The 23960-nt window shown below is 44.0% G+C and overlaps 1 protein-coding gene across 1 annotated transcript in view; it reads right to left on the bottom strand.

Annotated features, from left to right (window-relative positions):
• Window positions 1-19530, bottom strand: part of ZNF804A (zinc finger protein 804A) — a 190733-nt gene extending 171203 nt beyond the window's left edge. Inside the window, exon 1 of the mRNA XM_033166796.1 lies at window positions 19332-19530. Coding sequence (XP_033022687.1) covers window positions 19332-19442 — 111 coding nt within the window. The 5' untranslated portion in view covers window positions 19443-19530. The remainder of the gene's footprint in view (window positions 1-19331) is intronic.
• Window positions 19531-23960: the final 4430 nt, after the last annotated feature.

The raw sequence follows: 23960 nt of genomic DNA on the forward strand, positions 1-23960 counted from the left end.
GAGAGAGAGAAATTCCAGGAGATGTATGCAGTGAAGGACAGACAGGTTGGAAAAAGCAAAGCAAGTCACATTTCTGTTTTGAAAACACAACAACATCTGGCCCACCTCTCGTAAAATATGCTCACGGGCCATAATCACTGAAAGATCCACTCATGTGCCTGAAGATTATATGCTGCCAGTAGCCTTGCTGTCTACAGTAAAACTGCTGACAGAGCACAACATGAATAATTTATCGCTGCACTGGTGCATATGAAGCAGTGTACACAACACCATAGGTTTAGTCATCGATTTTTACAGGGATAAAGCAATTTAGCTGCCTTGCCGTCTCGACTGAATGCCTTCACATCCAGCCAATGGCATGACAACGACCCAGGGTGAGGGGTGGGGGTGGGGGGGTTGAAGGGAGAAGGGGGGGAATAGACCCTGGACAGCAAGATCTAATTTGTTTATTTCTTTATCCTGTGTTCAAGGTGGCACACACAAATGTCCCAGCCCATGGCTAGCCCCTCATTCCAGATGCCAGGGACTTTTTCATTTCTCTCCCCCTCCCCCAGTGGTGGACTTTGGTAAGATAGCAGCTGGAGCAAGGACAAAATCTTGTGTGCTTTTGCTATTTTTTTTTGTACAGTGTTTTTAACTATTTTATTTTTTTGTTGGGAGCTGCCCAACATTGTTGTTGAAATAGAAAAATAAAATAAAAATCATTCCAGTAGCATCTTAGAGTCCAACTAAGTTTGTTATTGGTATGAGCTTTCGTGTGCATGCACACTTGTTGTTGCTGTTGTTGTTGTCATCTTCATCATCTTATTTTCACAACAATTCCTTTTGGTACTTTCCCTAGATATTTACCTGTATAAATATAGGTGGTGGTAGTTGTTGTCAGTGCTTTTCTTGTAGAAAAAAGGTGCTGGTACTTGAGTACCCCCAGAAAAAAGCACTACTATACTATACTATACTATACTATACTATACTATACTATACTATACTATACTATACTATACTATACTATACCTTCTTCTTCTTCTTCTTCTTCTTCTTCTTCTTCTTCTTCTTCTCTTCCCCTCATCTTGCACCCCTTCAACTGCCCTCACTGCCCTAAATCCAGCACTGGTTTTCTCCCCACTCCTTTACCTGCATTAACCACCTTCAGCCGTATTCCTCCCATCACCACACTTCCTGTATGCATGAGAAGCCTGATCTGATTGATGCCAGGAAATGGGTTATTTCATTTCAGGAATTCCTCTCTGTCTTCTTTCCAGCTCTTATCCCACCAGCATGTACATTCCCTCAGGGGTGGACTTTGGTCTTTCAAATTTCAATGGCGTCCTGTGTGAGCCCAGATTTCTGCCCCCCCCCCGCCACCTGCCATTCTGCTCAATTCACTACATCATAGCTGTGATGCCCTGCAACACCCCCTAGGCTCAGCACCCAGAGCAGTGGAACCAGTCACACTGCCCTAAATTTGCCTGGGACCCCCTGCGATTCCCCTTAGATGAAATCATGTATCAAATCTTCACACTGCTTTATTTTTAAATAAAAGATCAGGTGGGGATGCTGAAGACATCCACAACTTTTCACTCTCTCCCGCTCCTCAATTTTCAAAAATGACACTCTTGATGTAGCAATGGGACTGGGAATGCTTTCAGCAGATCTGCACCTGGTGTGGGTCAGAGAGGGGCACACAGAACCTTAGTTGCACAAGCCATGTTCAGCCTCATTATTACAGTACCTTGGGGGTGCAGTTTCGAGCAGGGACTGATGCATAACTAAGTCAATAGGTTTATTGACTTAGTTGATATTGACTTATTGATCCCCTTGCTTTTTCCTGTAAGACCAATTGCAGTCGTTAACAGTCCTCAACAGGTTTTCCACACCCATCAGCCATTCACCCATTCCCACCACCCTTCTGAGTAATACCCCTCCCCACTCTCTCACTATATATAAGGGTCTGGTGACTTCTGTTTCAGTGTATCTGAAGAAGTGTGCATGCACACGAAAGCTCATGCCAAGAACAAACTTAGTTGGTCTCTAAGGTGCTACTGGAAGGATTTTTATTTTTATTTTTATTTTATTTTTTTATTTTGACTATGGCAGACCAACAGGGCTGCCTACCTGTAACTGTGTCCATAGATTTGCTACAAGTTAACAGGCAATGTCAGCAGTGGGGATGATACTGTACATCTGACTGTGTCACAGCAATTTGGACATTGTTTTGCAAAATAAGAAATACAGTAAATAAAGATGTATCTTCTTGCAGATCAGGAAGAATGAAATCTCTGCAAAGAGGCATTTACAGGTTTACAGAGAAGGTGGGAGTGTGTATATGCACAAGTGCATATCAGAGAGAGTATTTTAGAAAAGAGGTGGGTTTATTTTGGAGGAGGGGTGCACATTTCGAAATGGACATGGTCCTTCTCATCTGCATTCTGGGACTCCTCTGCAAAATCTTTCAAAAGTTTTTCCCACCCCCGCACCCCCAAGATTCTGCTTACATTAATCATGTACTACACTACCACCATTTGTTATTAGTAAGAGCACTTAAAATAAATTGAGCAGTGTCCAAATGTGAAATGTCACTTATACATTAGGAATCCATTCTTGAAATCGGAACACATTCCCGGCATGTGTGCTTGGTATTATGGTCTATAAGTCACTTATGAATATTGGCTTTAAAAGCATCCATTAATATTTTGCACTGTTTAATGGCTAGTAATTTGTAATGCTCATATTTTCATTGTTGTGCAAATATATTTCCACATCCAATGCCATTTGGATGGTGGTCGAGGAAGACAGACAAAATGCAACATGCAGCCTGAGCTGACAACAGACAGCCTGAGTGACAGATGGCATTTTCAGAAGGCATTCATAGACCTCAACCTCATGGAATTTAATAATAATAATAATAATAATAATAATAATAATAACAACAACAACAACACAGCTAGACCACAGAACTTGGGAGCATTACAATCTTTGAAAATAACTTGCACAACCATTTTTAGAAATATCAATAACCAACAATATCACAAGAATCTAGTGACAAACTAGACAGGAAATTACTTACTTAAATGGGGGGGGGCTCTCATTAAGTCAGGATTGTGCAATAGGGTAACCAAAGGGGAATATTATTCTGAGAATGGAAGTATTTGTTAAAAAACATGTTTCTAGCACTCATGAAAGTGAGGCAAGACATTCTAAAGTCTTTGGAGATACAGTAGATGGGAAATGAAGTTTTTGCTATTTGCAGTGAGTAGAAGCCAGCAGAAGCTAGATATTGCCACTTCGTGTTATGGAATCAGTGGCTAAATCTCATCAGTTTAAAGCAAGGGCTTGTCCATGTAGCCCTACCGTCTACTCCAGTGTTCTTCAACTTTGGTTCCCTAGGTGTTGTTGGACTACAATTACCACCACCACCACCACCCCGACCAGTTTAGATAGAAGCAAGGAATGATTAGATTTGCAGTTGATCATCATCTCTGAACCCATGGTTGAAGAACACTGGTCTACTCCAATTGACATCCGCTTTCAGTGAGGTCTTCCCCATCTCTGCCTACCTAATATTTTTAACGGAAGATGCTATGGAGTCTTTTGCTTGCCAAATGCAGGCTTCAGCACTCAGCTGACTTCAGCCCTTTGTTGAAGCAACTTCCTGGAAGCTGTCAGAGGTTCTGTCTTGCCTGACCTAGCCTTATAGATCCCCAAACAATCTAGCCTCTCCAAGATTTGTGCCAGAGAACAACCTATTCTCTTGTGCTTCCACAGAACATAATGCATGCAGCATTTCCCCACCACCAACATCATTGTGCATCACCACCACTGTACCTGTGCATAGCCCGACTCACACTCACACTTGACACTGTGAACTAAATCCAAGAATAAGGAAAGGTGATGCTAAGAGAAGGGCTCACAGTTCAGCAGTAGAACCCATGCAGTCAACCATTGGGATGTCCATTTAAAGGAGGGGGCGGTCAATCTGTGACTCTCCCATTGTTTGTGGACTCCAAAATCCTACATCAGCCTCAGCCAACCTGGTCAATGCTCAAGAATGATGGGATGTCCATCATCACATGGTAGAGTTGCCATATGTCCACAATTTCCCAGACATACCTGGTATTTGGCCCTCTTAAACACCATCTGTACGGAAATTGCTGAAATGTCCAGGAAAATCTGGATATTCTCTTTTTGAAATATGGCAAACCTATCATATGAGAGGGTCACAGTTTACCCAAACTGGGTAGAAGGGTCTGGGATACACTTTTACCCTAGTTCTTGGGGGGAAATTTCCAGCGAGGGCTGATATTGCCATTTTCCTTCACTGTGCCACCTTAGATAAGTGCCTCTGCTAAGGACTGTTTCCATCTGTCGCCTTTGTCTTTATATATAATAGATGTTTTGCTATGGTTGTGATTTTAATTCTATGTAAGTCACCTTGAGTGGGTCATAAGCCTCAGAAAGGCAGGGTGCAAATCTAACCAATACTACTGAGGAAAATGAAACTGTAGGGTGACACTTTATATTGCAGTTTTTCATGTGTCACTCAGATGTTGAGAGACACAGAGAGAGAGAGATAGGTTACACTTTCTATTATGAAGCAAGTGATTCCTGGAAAGCAGCCTGGCACATCCTCCTGATCAGCCAATCATTAGCTGTAGCAAATTTGATGTATACATGGCAATTGCTGTATTTGATTTAAGGAACCCAAAGAGTGCCCGCTTTAAAGAAAGAACAAAGGTGCCCAACTGAAATGTGAGACATGTATAAAACATGCACGGCTTAGCAACATGTTTTCAGTGTTGCAATATCTTTCCATATTGCAACATTACCTATTTTTCATTTAAACTGGTTTTCCAAGCTTGAAGAGAATATTGGGAGCACAACCCTTCCACCACTGACAACATTTTTTCATTAAAGCGGCTGTAAGTGGTACATGACAGTGTTAGCAAAGTCACTTAAATAAAACAGATGGAATCCAGAGCAGGGGGAGGGGGGTCCCGATAGCACTTCACTGACCATAAATTGAACAAACAATGTACGCTTTGAGGAGAAAGGAACAGAGATGTCTTTCTTAATCAAGCCTTTTACATAGCAGGGTGGAAAAGCTCCTTCAGAACTGCACAGCTAATCAGTGTCTGTGTTACATACGTAAGTGAAGATCATGCCACTCTGCCTGTTTGACTTTAACACTAACAGAATTAACCCTTCAGTTACAAACGGAATGATCCCTGCTGTTTCATCTCCAACAGACAGTATGGCCCCATTAGTAATACTGTGAAAAATAGTTACTTGGTACTCTAATTGTACTGAATATAATCCACTTTGTAAATTGGTAGACTTGGTGTGGCTGAACAAATTGCTGGGGGTAAAGGAAATAAACCTGCCATGGGGGGGGGGGCACATTGTGTGCAATCCTTTTATTCCTCTAGTTGCAAGTTCTTCTTCTTTTCCTTCTCTGTCCTTGGCCTCATTTGCCCTTACTGACAGACATTGAAATTTATTATACAAGCCATGTTATTGTTGTCCATATACAGTAAATAAAATCTCGTGTATCACTGTAGTCTATCAGACTGTGTGGACAAATGAGACATGGGAGAGTAAAATCAATTTATTTTTTTTAGTATGGACATTCTGCTGAATAGGATGTGTTTATAAAGGGGGGGGGATAACCTTAAAAAAAAAACAACCCAGATCCCTAATTGTTTTAAAACCACAGTACTCTTATGGAAGTCTGTGTAGTTGGACTAAATGTAGCCAGAGCTTCAGTTATCAGACTTTATTCTGTCACTACTTCTTTGAGAAGGATCATATTTAAAGGTCAGTTCACCTGATGAAGTGTTAAACATGTCACGTGGGTAGTGACAGTAAATCCCTTCAAACACTGCTAGATTTTGAAGGACGCTGCTATGAATACTCTGCAAATCAACTCACCTGTAGCTTCTGACTACTTGATTTATCTACCCAGACAGGTATCCCTTCATATATAGGTTGTCAACCCTTCCCGAGATTAAAAACCTGGCGAGAAATCCTGCATGATTTAGGATTATAAATTTCAAGGCTGGATTAATTAGATCCAACCTCTGCAGCAATGAAATCAGTTACTAAGGAATGAGTATGTGAAAGTTTAGAAAGCCTGGAAATGACAGAAAAGCTCCCACTCCTTGAATTCCTTGAATCTAGTAAGATGTTTTGTTCTACTTCAACTGCAAGCTAGAGTTTCTACCTACCAAAAATATACCTTATCCCTTCAGCCGAATCATAGGAATCAGTCTCTAGGGGCTAAGGCACCTTCGGAGGCCCCAATGTTTTTTTAGGGGGGCAGACCCCCTCAATGTTCAGAAGGCATTCAGCTCTGCCCTCTGACTTCATGCAAAGTCGCATGCGCAACATCAGGATGTCGCATTGGGTCCCCTCAATCATCTTGAGAAGATGGCACCTATCAGCCCAATGCTTCCATTTCGTCTACCTCTCAGGGAGCTCTGGGCACTGTGCCCTCTGGTGGGCTCTCTTCCTTTGCCAGCAGACCTGACAGGCTTACCTAACTGTGGTTGATAGCAAATCAGGCAGTCCTGGCCAGCTGCTTCTACATAGCCATGTTATTATTCCCAAAGCAATGCAAGGTCAGTGGCATTGTGGGACATCGAAAGCACAGCTAGATTCTGCCCCTGCCAAGAGTGCCAGGACTAGGGGGAAAAAAGACGTAGGAAGGCCTAGGGCAATGGGCCCTGGCAGCTGACCAAGGATGCCAGGATCTGGTCCTTCTCATCTGGATTCCATTCATTGTACAATCTCACTTCTCAGTTTGGGTTCTATTTTTACATTTCCTGAAGTGTGTGCCAAATAGGTTGCCATCCATGCACCCATGTTATTCCAGCCAATGTGGCTATGGTAGATTTTGTAATCATGGCACACTTGTGTACACTTTTCTATGTGTTACTAAACTCTGGAAAGTATTCTGTTGATTTTTATTTTCTGGTTATTATTTTTCCTTAATTAGACACTTTCTACAGAAGTCACTCGACTTTCTGACCTTGACCCTCAGCATTTTCAGAATCACTCCAATGACATTGGGATTTGCTACCAATTAAAACCAAGGGGATGAAAAGAAGAAGAAAATAAGTGCCTGTTGGGTTTCTTCCTTTTTAGTTAAATGTCAGATGTAACATGGACTATAGACAAATGGACAAGTGGTAACAGAAGAACCATATCTGTGTTAAGGATTTATTTTTAAGCAAGAAAAAAATGGAAACAAGTTTGGAAATTAGTATGGCATATGCTAGAGCTGGATTTATTTATTGGTTGAAAAAGTGGGCTAATAAAAGGTTTGGTTGGGTAAGTCCTAGTTATACCATGAAACTATCATGGAAGCAAAGTCAAAGATGCTTATTGGAATGTCTATATGCATGTATCAAATAACTGTCACATAGTAAAGGTAAAGGGACCCCTGACCATTAGGTCCAGTTGCGAACAACTCTGGGGTTGCGGCACTCATCTCGCTTTACTGGCCGAGGGAGCCAGCATGACTATAGTAGCTAAGATTTAAACCTCACTCTAGCCATCAGTTCATCCCTTCAGCTCCCTCTCCAAGTCCACAATACTGAAATTCCATGCAAGAATGCCTTTCCAAAAGGGGTTAGCATTCCACCAGTCTGTGGCTTGATTGACAGGAAAAAGAGGACTAAGTCCATCCTTCTCTGCTCCCCCAGCTGAGCAAACAATTGGAAGCACTGACCATTGGACTAAAGACAAGGACTGCATGAACATGACTCATTTCTGCAAGTGTACCCCCATCTAGCTAGGAATACACAAATGGAAGCCTCCTCCTAGCTAGACTGGAGCATCTCAACCAATGTGTTGTTTTGGGATCCTACCTTAATGCCTGTAAGTGATTGACAAACTCTATCAGTGTCCCCCTGCCCCCCTCCCTTTTTGCTTTTAAGGATCTGCCGTTGGTTCCCCCTGTTGTTTATCTGTTGGTTTCTTTTTCTTTTTTTAATTAAATTGTACATCTTATGAAAAGACAAGGAAGCACCATTTTTCGATATTAATAATAAAAACAATCCTATAGCACTACTAAACAGGTTTATTAGGACAAAGCTAGACTTTTGTGAAAAGGTATTTTTCTCAGTTAATAATTTTGATGGGCAAAACCCGAAACAATCTTTAAAAATCCGTGCTTGAAATTTAGGAAGATTGACTGTTTGCACAGTCCAATCCTACTTACCAGAATTGTGGCCCTCAGGATTATCACAAGCTTTTTTTTTACTTGATCCAGGGAAGGGGATACTTGCTGTTTCCCTGGGAGCTCGGCTTTCTGAGGCTTCCTATCCTTTTAAGCAAAGCTTTTCACAGAACCAGTATACCAAAAAAATGATATTTATTCTATAACATATACCTCTGAAATAGTATCTCCCTTTTTTTGTAGGACTGAATTTTTTACCAGCTGAACCTATCAAGAGCACAAAAAACGTTAACAGCTAAGAAATAACCAGTCGTCGCAGAAGCTTTCTACATTTCTTCCCCTTTCTATGCTACCCACTGCGCTGCCAACAACATATGCCGACACACCATAAGGTTTTCATTTCCACCTCCAACAGATACTGAAAAGCAATATGTACAACAGTTTCTTCAATCCAACCTTAGCGGTTGCCTGAGGTGCTCTTCTATCAGCAGCAAATTGGTCTGCGGCAACTGTCATTTATTCAGGACGCCTGGAAATCTATATTTTGCATTTACATGACTTCTTTTAATGTCAGTTGCTAATGCAAAGGTTGGATAGGATTTGGATAGGACCCCATCTGAATGGACTGCATTTCGGAAGCTTGTGGAGACCAATGGAGACTGTCGCATCAGGACAAATGGGGGGAAGCACTGCCTCACCAATCTCAGTCTGCCCTCAGTGGTAAGAACACTGGTGAGGATCCTTTTCTGCAAATTTATCTGAAAATATCCAGCAATGACAATATTGAAGCACTGGTGCCATCTCTTTTGTATATACAGCAGATGAAAAATTGTAAACTGTGGGCCCACAAGAAGCTTGTAGGAGGATTGTCTGTCTGGGCAGTCATGAGAAAAGGCACAGAATCATTGCTGGAGGGTTCAGCCTCTAGGGCATGGATTGTAAGTGACTTAGACCATAACAGAAGAGAGGTGAATTTAATGACTTTGTAAGATTTCTGCAACCAGCTGCATACTGACAGAAGCACAGCACATTTTATAAATGCACCATGAACCTTAAACTTTAAACACAGCAGCAAACTTGGTTCAATAATCAAGCCAACATCATTTTGTAGCAAGGACCTTACAAGCATGGGTGCTCATTTACTCAGGCACTGCAAGATAAAAAATGGAAGCTGATGTCCTTGAGGAACAAATCTGCTTTGAACCTTTAATCTTCAAGAGTGAGCGCAAAACTGAAAGACAGTAGTGTTCAACCAAAATAGGCATGGCAGCCCATTGGTTTCATATATATATATATACGTGAAAGCATGAGCAAAACGTTTACTACCCCTAGATCAACACTTGCAGGGACATCAGATCACAACACCTTGGGGCATGAATTTGGCCTGTGAGTCACCAGTTGGCAACCCTATCTAAAACAATAGGCTTATGCAATGCCTGGGGCTTTTTGTAGCGTGTTCTGTTTTAGAATGCCTACTAGACCAAGGGCAGGTACAATATCATCATCATCATCATCATCATCATCTCAATTTGTATACCACCCTTCATCTGAAGATCACAGGCAGTTCACAACATAAAAATGCAAAATGAGAACCCAAAATAAATAATGAAATAAAAACAAGCCAACAGGGGCGTACCCAGGATCAAAACTAGGGGGGGGGGGGCAAGCCATGGTCGTTCAGGTTGTGACATTTCAGCACAGAAAGGCGAATGAAACCAAAATTTTAGGAAAATTATATATAATTATAGCAGTGCTTTATTACGGTAGTTATTACAATTATTTGCTTGATTTTTTTATTTTTTTTATTCTAGTTACATGTCTTATACCAGGGGTGGCCAACTGTGATCTACTTTCAGAATTAAAATCTGGCAGTTTTGGGGGGTTGTTGAGCATTTTTTAGGGACTGGACCTTCTGAAATAATTGATTTAAAAACTAACTCAGCAAGACAGAAGACTGCCCGCTTTGTAAAGTGTGACAACCTTTGAGGTACAAAACACCCAGACAAGGAAAACCAACTCAGCTAACTAGTTTACAAGAATACTTGGCTAGTTTAGATGTACAGTCTCCAGGGCCAGATGAACTACATCCAAGAGTATTAAAAGAACTGGCAGAGGTGATTTCAGAACCACTGGCAATAATCTTTGAGAATTCCTGGAGAACAGGCGAAGTCCCAGCAGACTGGAGGAGGGCAAATTTTGTCCCTATTTTCAAAAGGGGGGAGAGAGAAGACCCAAACAATTACCGCCCAGTCAGCCTGACATCAATACCAGGAAAGATTCTAGAGCAGATCATTAAGCAAATGGTCTGTGAGCACCTAGAAAGGAACGCTGTGATCACTAAAAGTCAGCATGGGTTTCTGAAAAATAAGTCATGTCAGACCAATCTGATCTCATTTTTTGACAGATGTGGATGTAGCCTATCTTGATTTCAGCAAGGCCTTTGACAAGGTGCCCCATGATATTCTTGTAAAGAAGCTGGTAAAATGCGGGCTAGACAATGCTACCATTCAGTGGATTTGTAACTGGCTGACTGACCGAACCCAAAGGGTACTCATTAACAGCTCCTCTTCATCCTGGAGAGAAGTGACTAGTGGGGTGCTACAGGGTTCTGTCTTGGGCCCAGTCTTATTCAACATCTTTATCAATGACTTGGGTGATGGGCTTGAGGGCATCCTGATCAAGTTTGCAGATGACCAAATTGGGAGGGGTGGCTAATACCCCAGAGGACAGGATCACACTTCAAAATGACCTTAACAGACTAGAGAACTGGGCCAAAGCAAACAAGATGAATTTTAACAGGGGAAAATGTAAAGTACTACACTTGGGCAAAAAGAAAAATGAAAGGCACAAATACAGGATGGGTGACACCTGGCTTGAGAGCAGTACATGTGAAAAGGATCTAGGAGTCTTGGTAGACCATAAACTTGACATGAGTCAACAGTGTGATGCAGCAGCTAAAAAAGCCAATGCAATTCTGGGCTGCATCAATAGCAGTATAGCATCTAGATCAAGGGAAGTAATAGTACCACTGCATTCCACTCTGGTCAGACCTCACCTGGAATACTGTGTCCAGTTCTGGGCACCACAGTTCAAGAAGGATACTGACAAGCTGGAACGTGTCCAGAGGAGGACAACCAAAATGGTCAAAGGCCTGGAAACGATGCCTTATGAGGAACGGCTTAGGGAGCTGGGTATGTTTAGCCTGGAGAAGAGAAGGTTAAGGGGGGATATGATAGCCATGTTCAAATATATAAAAGGATGTCATATAGAGGCGGGAGAAAGGTTGTTTTCTGCTGCTCCAGAGAAGCGGACACGGAGCAATGGATTCAAACTACAAGAAAGAAGATTCCACCTAAACATTAGGAAGAGCTTCCTGACAGTAAGAGCTGTTGGACAGTGGAATTTGCTGCCAAGGAGTGTGGTGGAGTCTCCTTTGGAGGTCTTTAAGCAGAGGCTTGACAGCCATCTGTCAGGAATGCTTTGATGGTGTTTCCTGCTTGGCAGGGGGTTGGACTGGATGGCCCTTGTGGTCTCTTCCAACTCTAGGATTCTAGGAGGGGGTGGGGTGGGGAGAGGGAGGTGGAGATCATGACGACTTTGCAAATGTACAGGAGAGTTTGCCTCGCTCAACAATCCCGGGGCAGTTGTGCGCGATACCTGACCCTCACAGCCTAAACAACCCCCTCCCAATCTCTTCCGTACGGATGAGGGGCGGGAGGAAATCAGGGTCCACACAAAATAAAATAGGAGGAAAACACGGGAGCTGAGCAGAGGGTTGTAACAGGAAGAATTATCTGAAAGACGGGTGAGGTGGTGGTGGGGGATACACAGCTGAAACCGGGATCTTCTGGAGGTGGGAAGTAGCTGCTGCGGAGCTTTAATGGTGTTGATTTTGTGGAAGACAAAAGCAGAGGGTGAGGCGGCTTCCAAGCAGGTTTACTCGGAAGTCAACCCCGCGGGTTTTCCTCCCAAGAAAAGCATAGGATAAAAGCACAGAAAAGCCAGGGGAGCCGCTTTGCAGCGAGTGGGGGAGACGGAGGAGCTTTGCCGGTGCTGTTGCTCACGAGCTGCTGGTTTGCCAGAGAGTCAGCCTGGAGGGAGGGGGACGGGCAGCCACTTTGCTGGGAGGGAAGGAGCGCCACCGGGGCTGCCAATTGGCGCAGCTGCGCCATCCGCCCGGCTGCCGGGGGTGCTGATTGGCGCGCCCCCCCCCCACCCAGCCAGCTCTTTCAGGTGCTTTGCCGCTCCCCCCTTCCTCCGCAACTGCCACCAGACATATATAGTTGGTGGGGCATGAAGCGTGTTTGCGTTTCCATGTCCTGCCAGGGACTCAAGGCTGCTTTGGGGGGGGCAGCTGGCTTCTAGGGGGGGGCATCTGCCCCCTCCTGCCCCCCCTTCGGTACGCCCATGCAAGCCAATAACCACCTTCCTACAGACACATTTTAAAAGCCATAGAATCTTGACCAGCTAAGGCCTGCTCCAGAACAGCAAGCAGGAATAGGTCAGCCCCTGTGGTTTATGCACTGATAACCTCACAATTAGATGACCTCATGACTGGATTACTGTAAAGTGCTCTGTATGGGGCTCCCCTTGAATCTGATCCAGAAGCTACAGCTGGTTCCAAATGCAGCTGCCTGGGTGCTCAGTAGAATACATGTTAATATACAAAGCCCTCAGCAATTTTGGTTACCTGGAAAAACATCCTTCCCCTGTATAAACTGTTTGATCATTAAGATACTCAAGGGAGGCTTCGTGGGTTTTGCCGGAACCTGCAAATTGTTATTTGATGGCAACTTGGAAGCACGCTGTCTCTGCAATAGTCCCTACCTACCCTGTGGAATGCTCTCCTCTTCCTGTTATTCAGGAAACATCAACATAGAAGTGTTCTTCCTATACAAGGTTACAGGGAAGCAGGCAGAGGGCCTTCTCAGTAGTGGCACCTGCCTTGTGGAACGCCCTCCCATCAGATGTCAAGGAAATAAACAACTATCTGACTTTTAGAAAACATCTGAAGGTAGCCCTGTTTATGCTTGATGTTTTATCGTGCTTTTAAAATTCTATTGGGAGTCGCCCAGAGTGGCTGGGGAAACCCAGCCAGATGGGCAGAGTATAAGTAATAAAGAAATATATTGTTGTTGTTGTTGTTGTTGTTGTTGTTGTTATTTGAAAACATGCCCCTTTTCCTGTGAATCTTGATCATTAACTAGACTCTATAGTTCTTTAGTTCTTGATCTTTCTGCTTTTTGAAATGGTTTTAAAAGTACCATCTTTATGACGTGAATCACTTCAAGAATTTCTTTATAGTAAGAAGTATAAAATGTAAATAATAAAGAAAGAGTTGAATTGCATTGCAGAAGTTAAAATGGAATACTGGCACTGCAATGGAGAGCGGGGTGGGGGGGTGTATCTAAGTACAGCCATACTTTCATTTCTCTGGAAGCTTCCTCTAAAAGAAATCCCACTTCCTTTCCAGGTATTTTCTTCCATTGATTAACTGCTCCTATAGGCAGGACTTTTCCTGTACTTATAGAACACAATTTATGGCAAGGGATTATTATGCAGTGGCAGAGCACATGTTTGCATGCTGAAGGTCCCAGCTGCAATCTCTAGCATCTTCAATTAAAATGATCAGGTGTCAGATGATGCCAGTGCTTATTATTAATTCTTTTTTACGGTGTGTGGGGGGGAAGGTGCTGGTACTCACCATGAAGTCGTTACAGTAAGTGCCACACTTTTAACATTTGGAGGGGAGGTGTTGGTACTGCGTACCCCTGAGTATCCCCGGGGGGGAAGCAGGATAACAGGTTTCTGAGATCCTAGAGAGATACTGTTAGCCTGAATAACAACACTGGGCTGAATACTCTGACTTGCTATATCATTGCTTCTTGTCTTCATGTTGCGTGTGAGAGTTTTGAAACAGTTGGTATGTTTTGTCCAGCTGTTGTTGGGCCATTGCGAACAATTTTTCTGTGCTCAAAATTTATTTCATATTCATTATTTTGCTACTTTGTAGTTAAATTAAATAAAGTCCTGTCATGGAAAGGAATCTTTCTGATACAATTCCAACTAAACCCCACCATCATTTATTTGTAACACACATCCTTAGCAGCATTATTCTCTACATACTTACAGTGCAATCATATGCATATCTACTTGGAAAGTGAGAGCGGGTGGCATTGTGGTCTAAACCACTGAGCCTCTTGGGCTTGCCGATCAGAAGGTTGGCGGTTTGAATCCACATGACGGGGTGAGCTCCCATTGCTCTGTCCCAGCTTCTGCCAACCTAGCAGTTTGAAAGCACACCAGTGCAAATAGATAAATAGGTACCACTGCGATGGGAAGGTAAATGGCTAGAAGCGGCTTAGTCATGCTGGCCAGATGACACAGAAAGCTGTCTGTGGACAAACACCAGCTCCCTCGGTCTGAAGTGAGATGAGCGCTGCACACCGTAGTCGCCTTTGACTGGACTTAACTGGGGTGCTTTACCTTTATCTACTTAGAAGTAGGTCCTGTTGAGCTTCATTGCACTTATCCCCAGGGAAATATTTACAGGACCTCAAATTTCACTACATAATTTTAATTACAGCATACAGCAACACACAGCATCAAAGCTTGAGTTCATTTCCGTGCTCCTTCTGAACATTTGTTTTGATTACACTCATTTACCACAGAGGCAAGGAACCTGTGGCCCTCCACTTGTTGGTGAACTACAGCTGCCATCATTCCTGACCACTAACTATACTGGCAAAGGCTGATGGGAGTCAGAGTCCAACAACATATGGAGGACCACAAATTTCCATCCTGGGCTTATAGCATCTTATCCAACCTTTACATTCACTACAATGTTCACTCATGGTTTTCTTGATCCATAGCCATTTTCCAATCTCACGGCTCTTTTGGTCTCCTTCCCTGTCCCAAACTTCTTTGTTCTTTAGTTTCCTTTTGCATCCTCATCACGGTGAAACATTTTCCCCATCTCATGGTAGAAATGAAAATAATGTGATCATGGGCATAGCCAGGGTTTATGTTAGCGGGGAGCAGAACCTCAGTTAGTTATTTTTATTGATTTACTTGGCCATGAATGTGAGGGTGAGGGAGTGTCACACTTTCCTACTATGGAACTGATATGAATGGAGGCTCTTAATTTCCTCTATTTAACACTACGTAGCTGCACAATCATCTCACCAGTCACTTTCAAGTAGCAAAGCAAGCAAAGAAAAGACCTAAGGCACTACCACCCCTTCCACCCTCAACTAGAAATCTGAGAAACAGCAATAAATCCTCAGATTTGTGCTTCTTTGCTCACTAGATCAGGAGCGGGATGAACATCTACTGTCCTCATTCTTAAGACCACAACCACACGGCAAAGTTAGTTCAGAAGAGAAAGAGACGAGAGCAGAAGAGAGGGGGATAAACTGCTCAGCAGTGGCCCCTCTTGGCCAATGGAGAATTTGCACAAATACAATAAAATAAGCTCCCTTGAAAGCTGATATAACCAGGGCCCCTTTCATTACATCTAAAGTCACAAATTGCTCATTTAACCAGTCTTATGGGTTTTTCAATATATGATGTTCCCTGGGAACGTATGCACTTTCTTGCCAACAAAGCAACGTGGGTCTCCTGCACTAAAGTTGATTGTACAGTGTTGATGTCACAAAAAGGTTTCAGTAAAAGTTCATTTTGGCTTCAGTCATGTGTGTGCATATATATATATATATATATATATATATATATATTCATTTCACACACAAACACACACAGAGAGAGAGAGAGAGAGAGAGAGAGAGAGAGAGAGAGAGAGAGAGAGAGACGCACACAATTTTTTGGTGGAATGATATATCTACATCTCTTCAGGACAAAGTCAATCGTCAATCAAAGACTTAATAAACAGCACTGAAGTTATTCCATGAACTATGAAGAAATGGTTGCTTTTCACCACACTCTACAACTAGCAAAGACTGTTGACAACAGCTGGATTTGGGATGTGAGCACAGATCACAATAGACTTGCTACTTTGGGGACAACTGAATTGTATATATTTCACCATAGAATACAACTTTTAGTTCAGCAGTTACATTAACCTGGGGGCACTGCTTAATCTATTAAAAGTTTTAAATACTAATAAATCAGGAAACTGTTTTAAAATAAAAATTCTGACAAAAAACTGTGAGTGGTAAGCACTAACTTAGATTATGCCTTCTTGCATGGAATGGAACACATCTTCTAAGGTGGTGCCTGCTTGGACTCACCTTAGACAGTGATGGGGAAGCTGCAGCCCTCCAGATATTATAAGGCTCCAATTCCCATCAGCTCCAGCCAACATAGTCAGTGCTAAAGGAATACAAGAGTTGTAGTCCAGGAACACCTGGATAGCAACACGTTCCCCCCCCCTTCCCATCCGTGATCTAAAAACAAAAATGAATAGCTTTTCCCATTTGTCCTAATATGTAAAATCATGCAACTTAATTTGATTCTTTAACAAAGTTAACCACACTGTCTTCAATTGGGTGCCAGCCCTGCTTCTTTCCCCTCCTGTCCATTATGCTGCTAATTTGGTTCCTTTTTCATGCATAATGCCCCTTTCTATTACGTATCAAGAAGAGAAAGTCAAGATTGCAGACTATGTATTTTTTACTTATGAAAAACTCCATATCTCCCTTGAAAGATTTTTCCACTTTAAATTACATTTAAGAAGTACATTTACATCCTGGTAGACTGGGTCTGTGAAATAATTTTGCATTCACTTCCAAAAAGAAATGAATTTCATTTTTGAGAGCATTAGGTTGTATTATAAGAAGATTTTCCTTATATTACCTTTCAGGAAGTCTTCTGTATCGCTTTCATTAAATTAACTTTAAAAAAAAAAAACTCTCCCCAAATACAGAAACTGAATTAGATCTGCAGCAAAGGCCAATTTTGCCACATGCCAAAATAACTTCAAGGCAAAACAAATTATGTCAGTACTCAGGGATTGGTGACATTTAGGACTTTTCTACAGGAGAATGTGGTACGTAAGAAATTATCTTAAGATATGCTCCCAATCATGTCAAATAATAAGCAGATAATTGAACTTTCAGATGTATTAGTGGAACATGACAAAAGGTGTTTGACATATATATATATATATATATATATATATATATATATATATATATATATATATATATATATGGAATGTGATCAACATGACATTTCAAAGTGCCACTTGTCACCAAACAGAACTTTGCAGAAGTGCGTCAACTTGAGTTGCAATCCTCCACAAGGTGTAACATTAACTTTGTTGCAGCCATCTGAAATATTGCAGCAAATCTTCTCTGGTAACAAATTTACCTATAGATATTTGAGATAGGAACCCATTTCACCTGCTTGGAAGTACATTCCATTGACAATATGGGCACTTGCTTCCAAGGAATTGTATTTAGGATCACAGTTGTTAAAGACACAGAGAAAATTCTGTATACACAAACCAATAATAGCAATGAAAGCTCAGGCTAGTGAACAATGAAGGTAATAAGATTTTGACACACTTTAACCAACATGGATAGAAATGCTTGAGGGCTGCTTGCTAATTTCATCAATGAATCATTCTTGCCTTATTGCTCCTTAAAGAGCACAGCACCCAACTTGGCATAATTCATGCAATCTTCCATTATTATTTCATAGGAATCTCTGTGTATGCAAAACATCAGTATGGCATTTTGTTTGTGTGTCCCTGCTTGGTGAAACATGAATGAATTTAACAAGGTGTTTCCAGCGATAACCACAGAAGAGAGCGCCAACATTTCCCAAACCAGTGTAATTTTCTATTTAGTGTAATTTATTTTAGGACTTGCCTCAAACTTTGCTCAGTCACTATATTTACAGAGAAATCACAAGGTAACCATCTTTAGCAAGCATAGGAAGCAACTCTTCCACACAAGGGACATGTGCTGAGTTCCTACTGCATTGTTGCTATAGAAAAGTTTCAGTAAGCACTAGTGAGAAAACAGCGTTCCTCTCTCCAAACCTGGATCCAGTACTATAGAACTTTTCCAGGGATCTCTTGCACATGGTGACAGGTCCACAGTGGGTAGCCTTCCTGCATGCCATATGTCATATGAAGAAGCTGATCTTCTTCAGAAAACAATTCCTTCCAGCGTCAACAATTTCAAACACAGACACAACAAATGTGATCACTCTCAAGTCAGACCAAGCATGTGTTCGTCAACAGATTTAACAGAAGAGTTGCCAGCCAAACACCCCAACTAATGTAATTTGGCTGGCAACCTGAATATACCAATATATCATTGAGGTAGGTGTGCCTTTAGTGCACTCTCAACTCAAGCCGCCCCATTGGCAGTTAGTCAGCATCAAACTTATGTGCATACTGCTATCCTCAAAGGAGCTTACTCCTGAGTGAGAGGGTATAGGAATGCCTTCTTAAGCACTTTGAAGTCAAATGTGAACAGGTGTGCAAGATTGTTATCCTAGATACACTATCTGGGAGTAAGGTACATTGAAAGCAGTGGGGCCAACTTCAGAGTAGACATGCATAGAATTGTACTATAAGTTGATTTATATCCTCTTCTTATCAACAGGGGGATGCTCCGAACTACTATCATTCTTCAACAACCTCCTAATGAAAAACTCAATAGTTTGAGCCTCCATCTGCCTCTCCCTTCACTTTCTGAAGACCCTCACACCCTCTTTGGTATTAAACAAAGCTGAACCAGAGCTAGACATAACAGGGATTCCACTTCTTCTTCTGGAGTCGTAACCTCTACCAGATAACTGCACAGCTTGTTTTAAACACTGTGCCCTCCAAGAGAAGAAGGACTCGAACTAACCACTGCTTCGACCAATAAGCAAGAGCATCTGTGCGGTACACAGACTGTGCCCCTTCCACTGGGGGTTACGGTAAACCATGTCCCATCACAGAATGAGCACGTTGGAGAGCCCTGTCCAGGAAGACAAGAAAGGAGGGGAGACTGCTTTCCTCAACCTCAAATATATCTCCACCAAACGGACAGAGAACCTTCCCTGAAGCGCGCCGTTCGGAGCTGTCCAGGACGCTGCGGTGCTGAACCCAGAGTTAACCCAAAGGAGGCATCAACAGATAATGGAGCGAGCGAGGAAGAGGAGAGGGGGCGGGCGGGTGGAGAGGAAGGCTCCTTACCAGAGTTTTGTTGCCGTTCTTGCTGAGAGGACCTCGGAAAACTCCCTTGATGTTGCGAAAGTGTCCATTGCTGAGGTGCGCGGAGCTGATGACAATGTAATAACACTCCATGGGGCAGCCGCCTCGTGGGCTGCTGCTGCCGCTGCTTCCATGCACCCCGAGGGTGCCCGATCAGCCGGGAAGCAAGGCGCCGGGCGTGTGTGTGTGTGTGTGTGAGCGCGCGCGCGTGTATGTATGTGCGTGCGTGCGCGTGTAGGGTGGCGGTGCGAGGAAGCGGCGATGGGGTGGTGGCGGGAGTGGGTGGGGAAACCCGGGGGGGAAGCGAGCCCCGAGCACACACAAGGCGCGCGCACCAGAGGTATGCACAGCGCGCTCCCTCCGGCTGCTCGCTCCAGCTCAGGCGGGGGAAGTAGCGGGAGCCCGGCTCTCCCTTTCCGCAGGGTGGGGAAGAAAGAGACAGGCAGACAGAGACACAGCAAGCAGGCGAGCTTAGCAATGGCCGGAGCCAGCAGGCATTGACCACGGTCCCCCTCCCCTTCCCCTCAGAGCTGCTGCTGGAGGAGGAGGAGCAGCACCAGCATCTCTCTGGCTTTGCCGAAGGAGTCTGAGCTGCTGCCTCGCACAGGCATGGTGCTATTATAGCGCGCAGCCTTGCCGCTCCGCTGCACTGAGCCAATGGCAGGGAGCCACTAGCCGGGGAGCTGTCAAAGGAGTGCATCTGTCACACGCCGCCTTCTCTCCTCCTCCTCCCCCCCCACTCTCCTCCTCAGTTTCCCCCCTCCCCACCTTCACTCTTGGCTCAAGCCCTCCACAGAAGAGGGCAATAACGGACAGAGGAGGAGGAGAAGCGAAGAGGGCGCCCCCGCTCCCCACATCAGCTGCTTGCTGCCGTCGCCAAGGTAAAATATAAGAGAAGGAACAGAGGGGAGGGGAAATTTTATTTTTATTTTTATTTATTTAGGTAGGCGAGCGAGTGTCCCTGAATGGCTGGTCGAGGGAAGCCTTTCCATCAGCTGCAGCGAATCCCCTTTCCCTAAGATGTGACATTCGCAGCTGCTTCCCTCGCTTGGTGAGGTTGTGGGGGGGGGGTGGTCGTTCCCGACAGCTCCCCGATGGGGGGAGCGAATCGACGCTTGCTGTTGGGGGTCAAGGCTGTGGTGGGATCCTGTGGAGGTGGGGGAAGACGGAGCAGCCACTGCCCCGCTGCTCACAAGCGATTCTCTGCTATGCGCGCCAGCTCAGCGGAGCCTCCACCACCAGAGAGTGTATATCCGAGACCAAGCGCTGCTCCCCTCTCTGTCTGCCTTGTTTGCGGGCTTCCTACTTGCGCTCTGTTGGGATACAGGAAGCAGAGCCAGGGAGACCCCTTGCTGTGAGCCTCCTCCCCTGTAGTAGTTTTCCCCCACTCCCCGTACCCTGTCATTGGCTTCCTGCCTGCCCTCGTGAAGCAGAATTCATGCCAGGAGCAGCTGGGCTGCCCCACAGGACCGGATTTTTCAATGTCTGGGGTTGCAACCTTTGGATTCTCGGGGTGTGCACGGGAGAACAAGAAGCAGGAAAATAAATGCTGCCTTCTGGACGCAGGCTCTTCCTTTCCACCACTGGGGAAACTACATACGGAGGCGGTGGGGAAGAAGAATCAAAGGCTTCCAAGGCTTTCCCAGCCCCAGCACCTCTTCCCTTTCAGGAACAGACCGCGGGACTTGGCAGCTTTGCCTCTCTTTTATAGACTCCCCCCTCCTCAAGATTTGATGCCACCATGACCACGCCCCCTTCTCTCTCTCCCCCCCCCCAGCAGGTTAACCCTTAATTGCATGCGGCCCCGCAGCAGATCAATACTTCTTCCCGCTGTGCCCGGGTTTTTTTTTTTTTTTTTTTTTTGAGGGGGGTGCTGCCCTTCCTTGCTAGCACTTCATCTGTCTTTTTGCGCTCCCGTTGCGCGTGCTTTATTGGGTATAAACGGGTCTCATTAGCAGGCACTTAAAGGGATCAATAGGCAGCCAGCGGAAAGCCTGGGGACCATTCCTCCTGCAATGGATTTACAGAGACTTTTATTTCTTCCTCTAACCCGAAGATGGCTTAATTGGCGAAAAAGCAGATTGCGGCGCACGCTCTGCCGCGGGGCCGCTTAAGACGCAAGCCGAGTCGAGAGAGGCTTGCTGGGGGCCACATGCAATTTCTTTTCGGATCTGAGCAGGTGCAGAACAGCACCGCAATAGTTAAAGGGATCTGTGGCAATAAGAGAGAAAGCTGCTCTTGGAGCTATTAATGTAATGGACTTCCAAAAGCCATACCGGGTTCAAATATTTATCAATTAAGTTGTTGATTTTAAAACAAATCATACTTATTACGCTATTATGCATGACTCCTAGAGGCCGAGGGGGCTTTGGGCCACCCCAAAAATATTTCAGGGAGCCAAAGCCCCCCCCCAAGTTGATGGGCATTGCCATTCAAATAGTGTGGTGCACTTTGTCATGTGATCAAATATGCGGGGCAGGGTTTACCTGCCCCCCTATTTTATTCAAGTTGGTACCCCTGTCTGTAGTCGTTCTTAGAACATCTGAGATCATAATTATAGGAAGCTGAATACCACCCACCACCCCATCTCGGCTAGCTGGGTTTTTTAATTGGGGTCCACACATAGTTTTCTTCCAGAACGAGTGACAACTGGGTTCCTTTTGTTTTTCTGTAGTCCACACACAATCTAGGTGTGCTGCATATTTTGTGCCCCTGTAAAGTGCTTTTTGAGAAACTACATTTCCCTTCAGTGTGTCCATTTGAAAACAGATACAGGTGATCTCAGAAATGGGGATGTCTCCACAGCTGCCCAAGGAAACTGTGGGTGGGCGTGTACATAGATGGCAACCATCACTTCCTTCTTCATTCACCTGTGGCATGTGCAGGAAAGAAAAGGTGTGGATAACCTAATCAAGAGTTTTCAAATATGTATCAGTAGCCATACCCTTGGAATCGAAGGATATAGAATCAATCTAGTGGCACAGTGTTACTCAAACTTGGGTCTCCAGCTGTTTTTGGACTACAACTCTCATCAACCCTAGCTAGCAGAACCAGTGGTCAGGGATGATGGGAATTGTAGTCCCAAAACCAGCTGGTGTCCAAGTTTGAATAACACTGTAAGCAGCATGTTGAGGATGAGTGTGAACAATCCTGGACTGAGAAAAACTACAGCAACCTTTGTCTCATTCCTTAGACTACCAGCCTTTGGATAACAGATCATGATGGCACACAAATGAGTTGTGAAGCACAATCATAGAATCGTAGGACTTGTTTAAATAAAATTAATCAATGAAATAGACCTGGAAGGGACTACAAATGGTTCTTTCATTTACCCCCCTGCCAATACATCCAAGTCATGTTTACCCTGAAGTAATTCCCACTGTCTTCAGTGGGGCCTTTTCTCCAGTAAGAGAGTTGAAGGTTGCAGCTCTAAGATGGATCGTACCAGAACATAATGACACTTTTATTTCATGGCTTTTTAAAGGCTACAGTCCTCAGCACACTTTCCTGGAAGTAAACTGCACCAAACACAAATATTTTCCAGTAAATACGCGTTTTGTTGAGCTGTATGATAAGGAGAAAGGCAAGACAGCAAGGATGGCACAGTTTGAGTGATAGACAGACAGATGAAAGAACCACCCATGTCGTTTTATAGAACTTCCATATGCAGATTTAAAAATATATAATTATGGTATATTTAAAAGTGGAAGCTTTGTTGAAGGGTTAGGGTTTGAGGTGGATCCTCCTGGTCTGTAAAAAACAACAACAATCTGACCCCTTCCTTCTAAGAGGTTTACATTACAGTAGACATAGGGGGAAAGTGTCCCTACAGATGATGTTGGACACTCAGGCCCATAATCCCTGGCCATTGGCCATGCTGGTTCAGGAGAAGGAGAAGGAGAAGGAGAAGGAGAAGGAGAAGGAGAAGGAGAAGGAGAAGGAGAAGGAGAAGAAGTTTATATCCCACTCTTCTCCCAAAGGAGCCCAGGGTGGCAAACACCAAAGTGATAAAACAATAGGATTGGTGTTTTTTTTAATGGACATATTTAAAACATTAAATACCTGCTGGGGTGTTGGATCCTACCAGCATCTGGAGGGCCACAGGTTCCTTTATTCTACATTAGAGGCTAAGCTACGGAATGAGCAAAAAGCTCATCAGCTTGCAAGAAGAGTCTTAGGCAATGATTCTTGTCAAACAAATGCTCTGAAGCTAATGGGGGAAAGAGAGTGTATATCAGAATGCAGGAATTTAGCTCATTATGGATAATGACTGCCAGGAGGGATCTTCCTGGCAATATCTCTAGAGCTACATTTCTTTGCTATCCACTTGGGGGAGTCTGGGAATTTTCTAAATAAGGTCCATGTTTACAAAACTTAGGCTTAAGGCAGAAGTGGTGCTGGGTATTTTGAATGGATTACCCTGGCTACTTCTCCCCGCTCTGCCCCACATACTCACACATTAGAGAGGAAAGCAAAAGTGGTTTTGGGGGGGGGGACTTATGGCACTGTGAAGATATATATCTTGTGTTCCTGTAATGGCTGTCTCAGAGGACATCAACAACAGAGGCCACAGGGCAGAAGCTGGTAGAGCCAGGCGGAGGAAGCCCTCTG

This window comes from Lacerta agilis, chromosome 1, assembly GCF_009819535.1.
Source record: "Lacerta agilis isolate rLacAgi1 chromosome 1, rLacAgi1.pri, whole genome shotgun sequence".
In the NCBI taxonomy this organism is placed as follows: Eukaryota; Metazoa; Chordata; class Lepidosauria; order Squamata; family Lacertidae; genus Lacerta; species Lacerta agilis.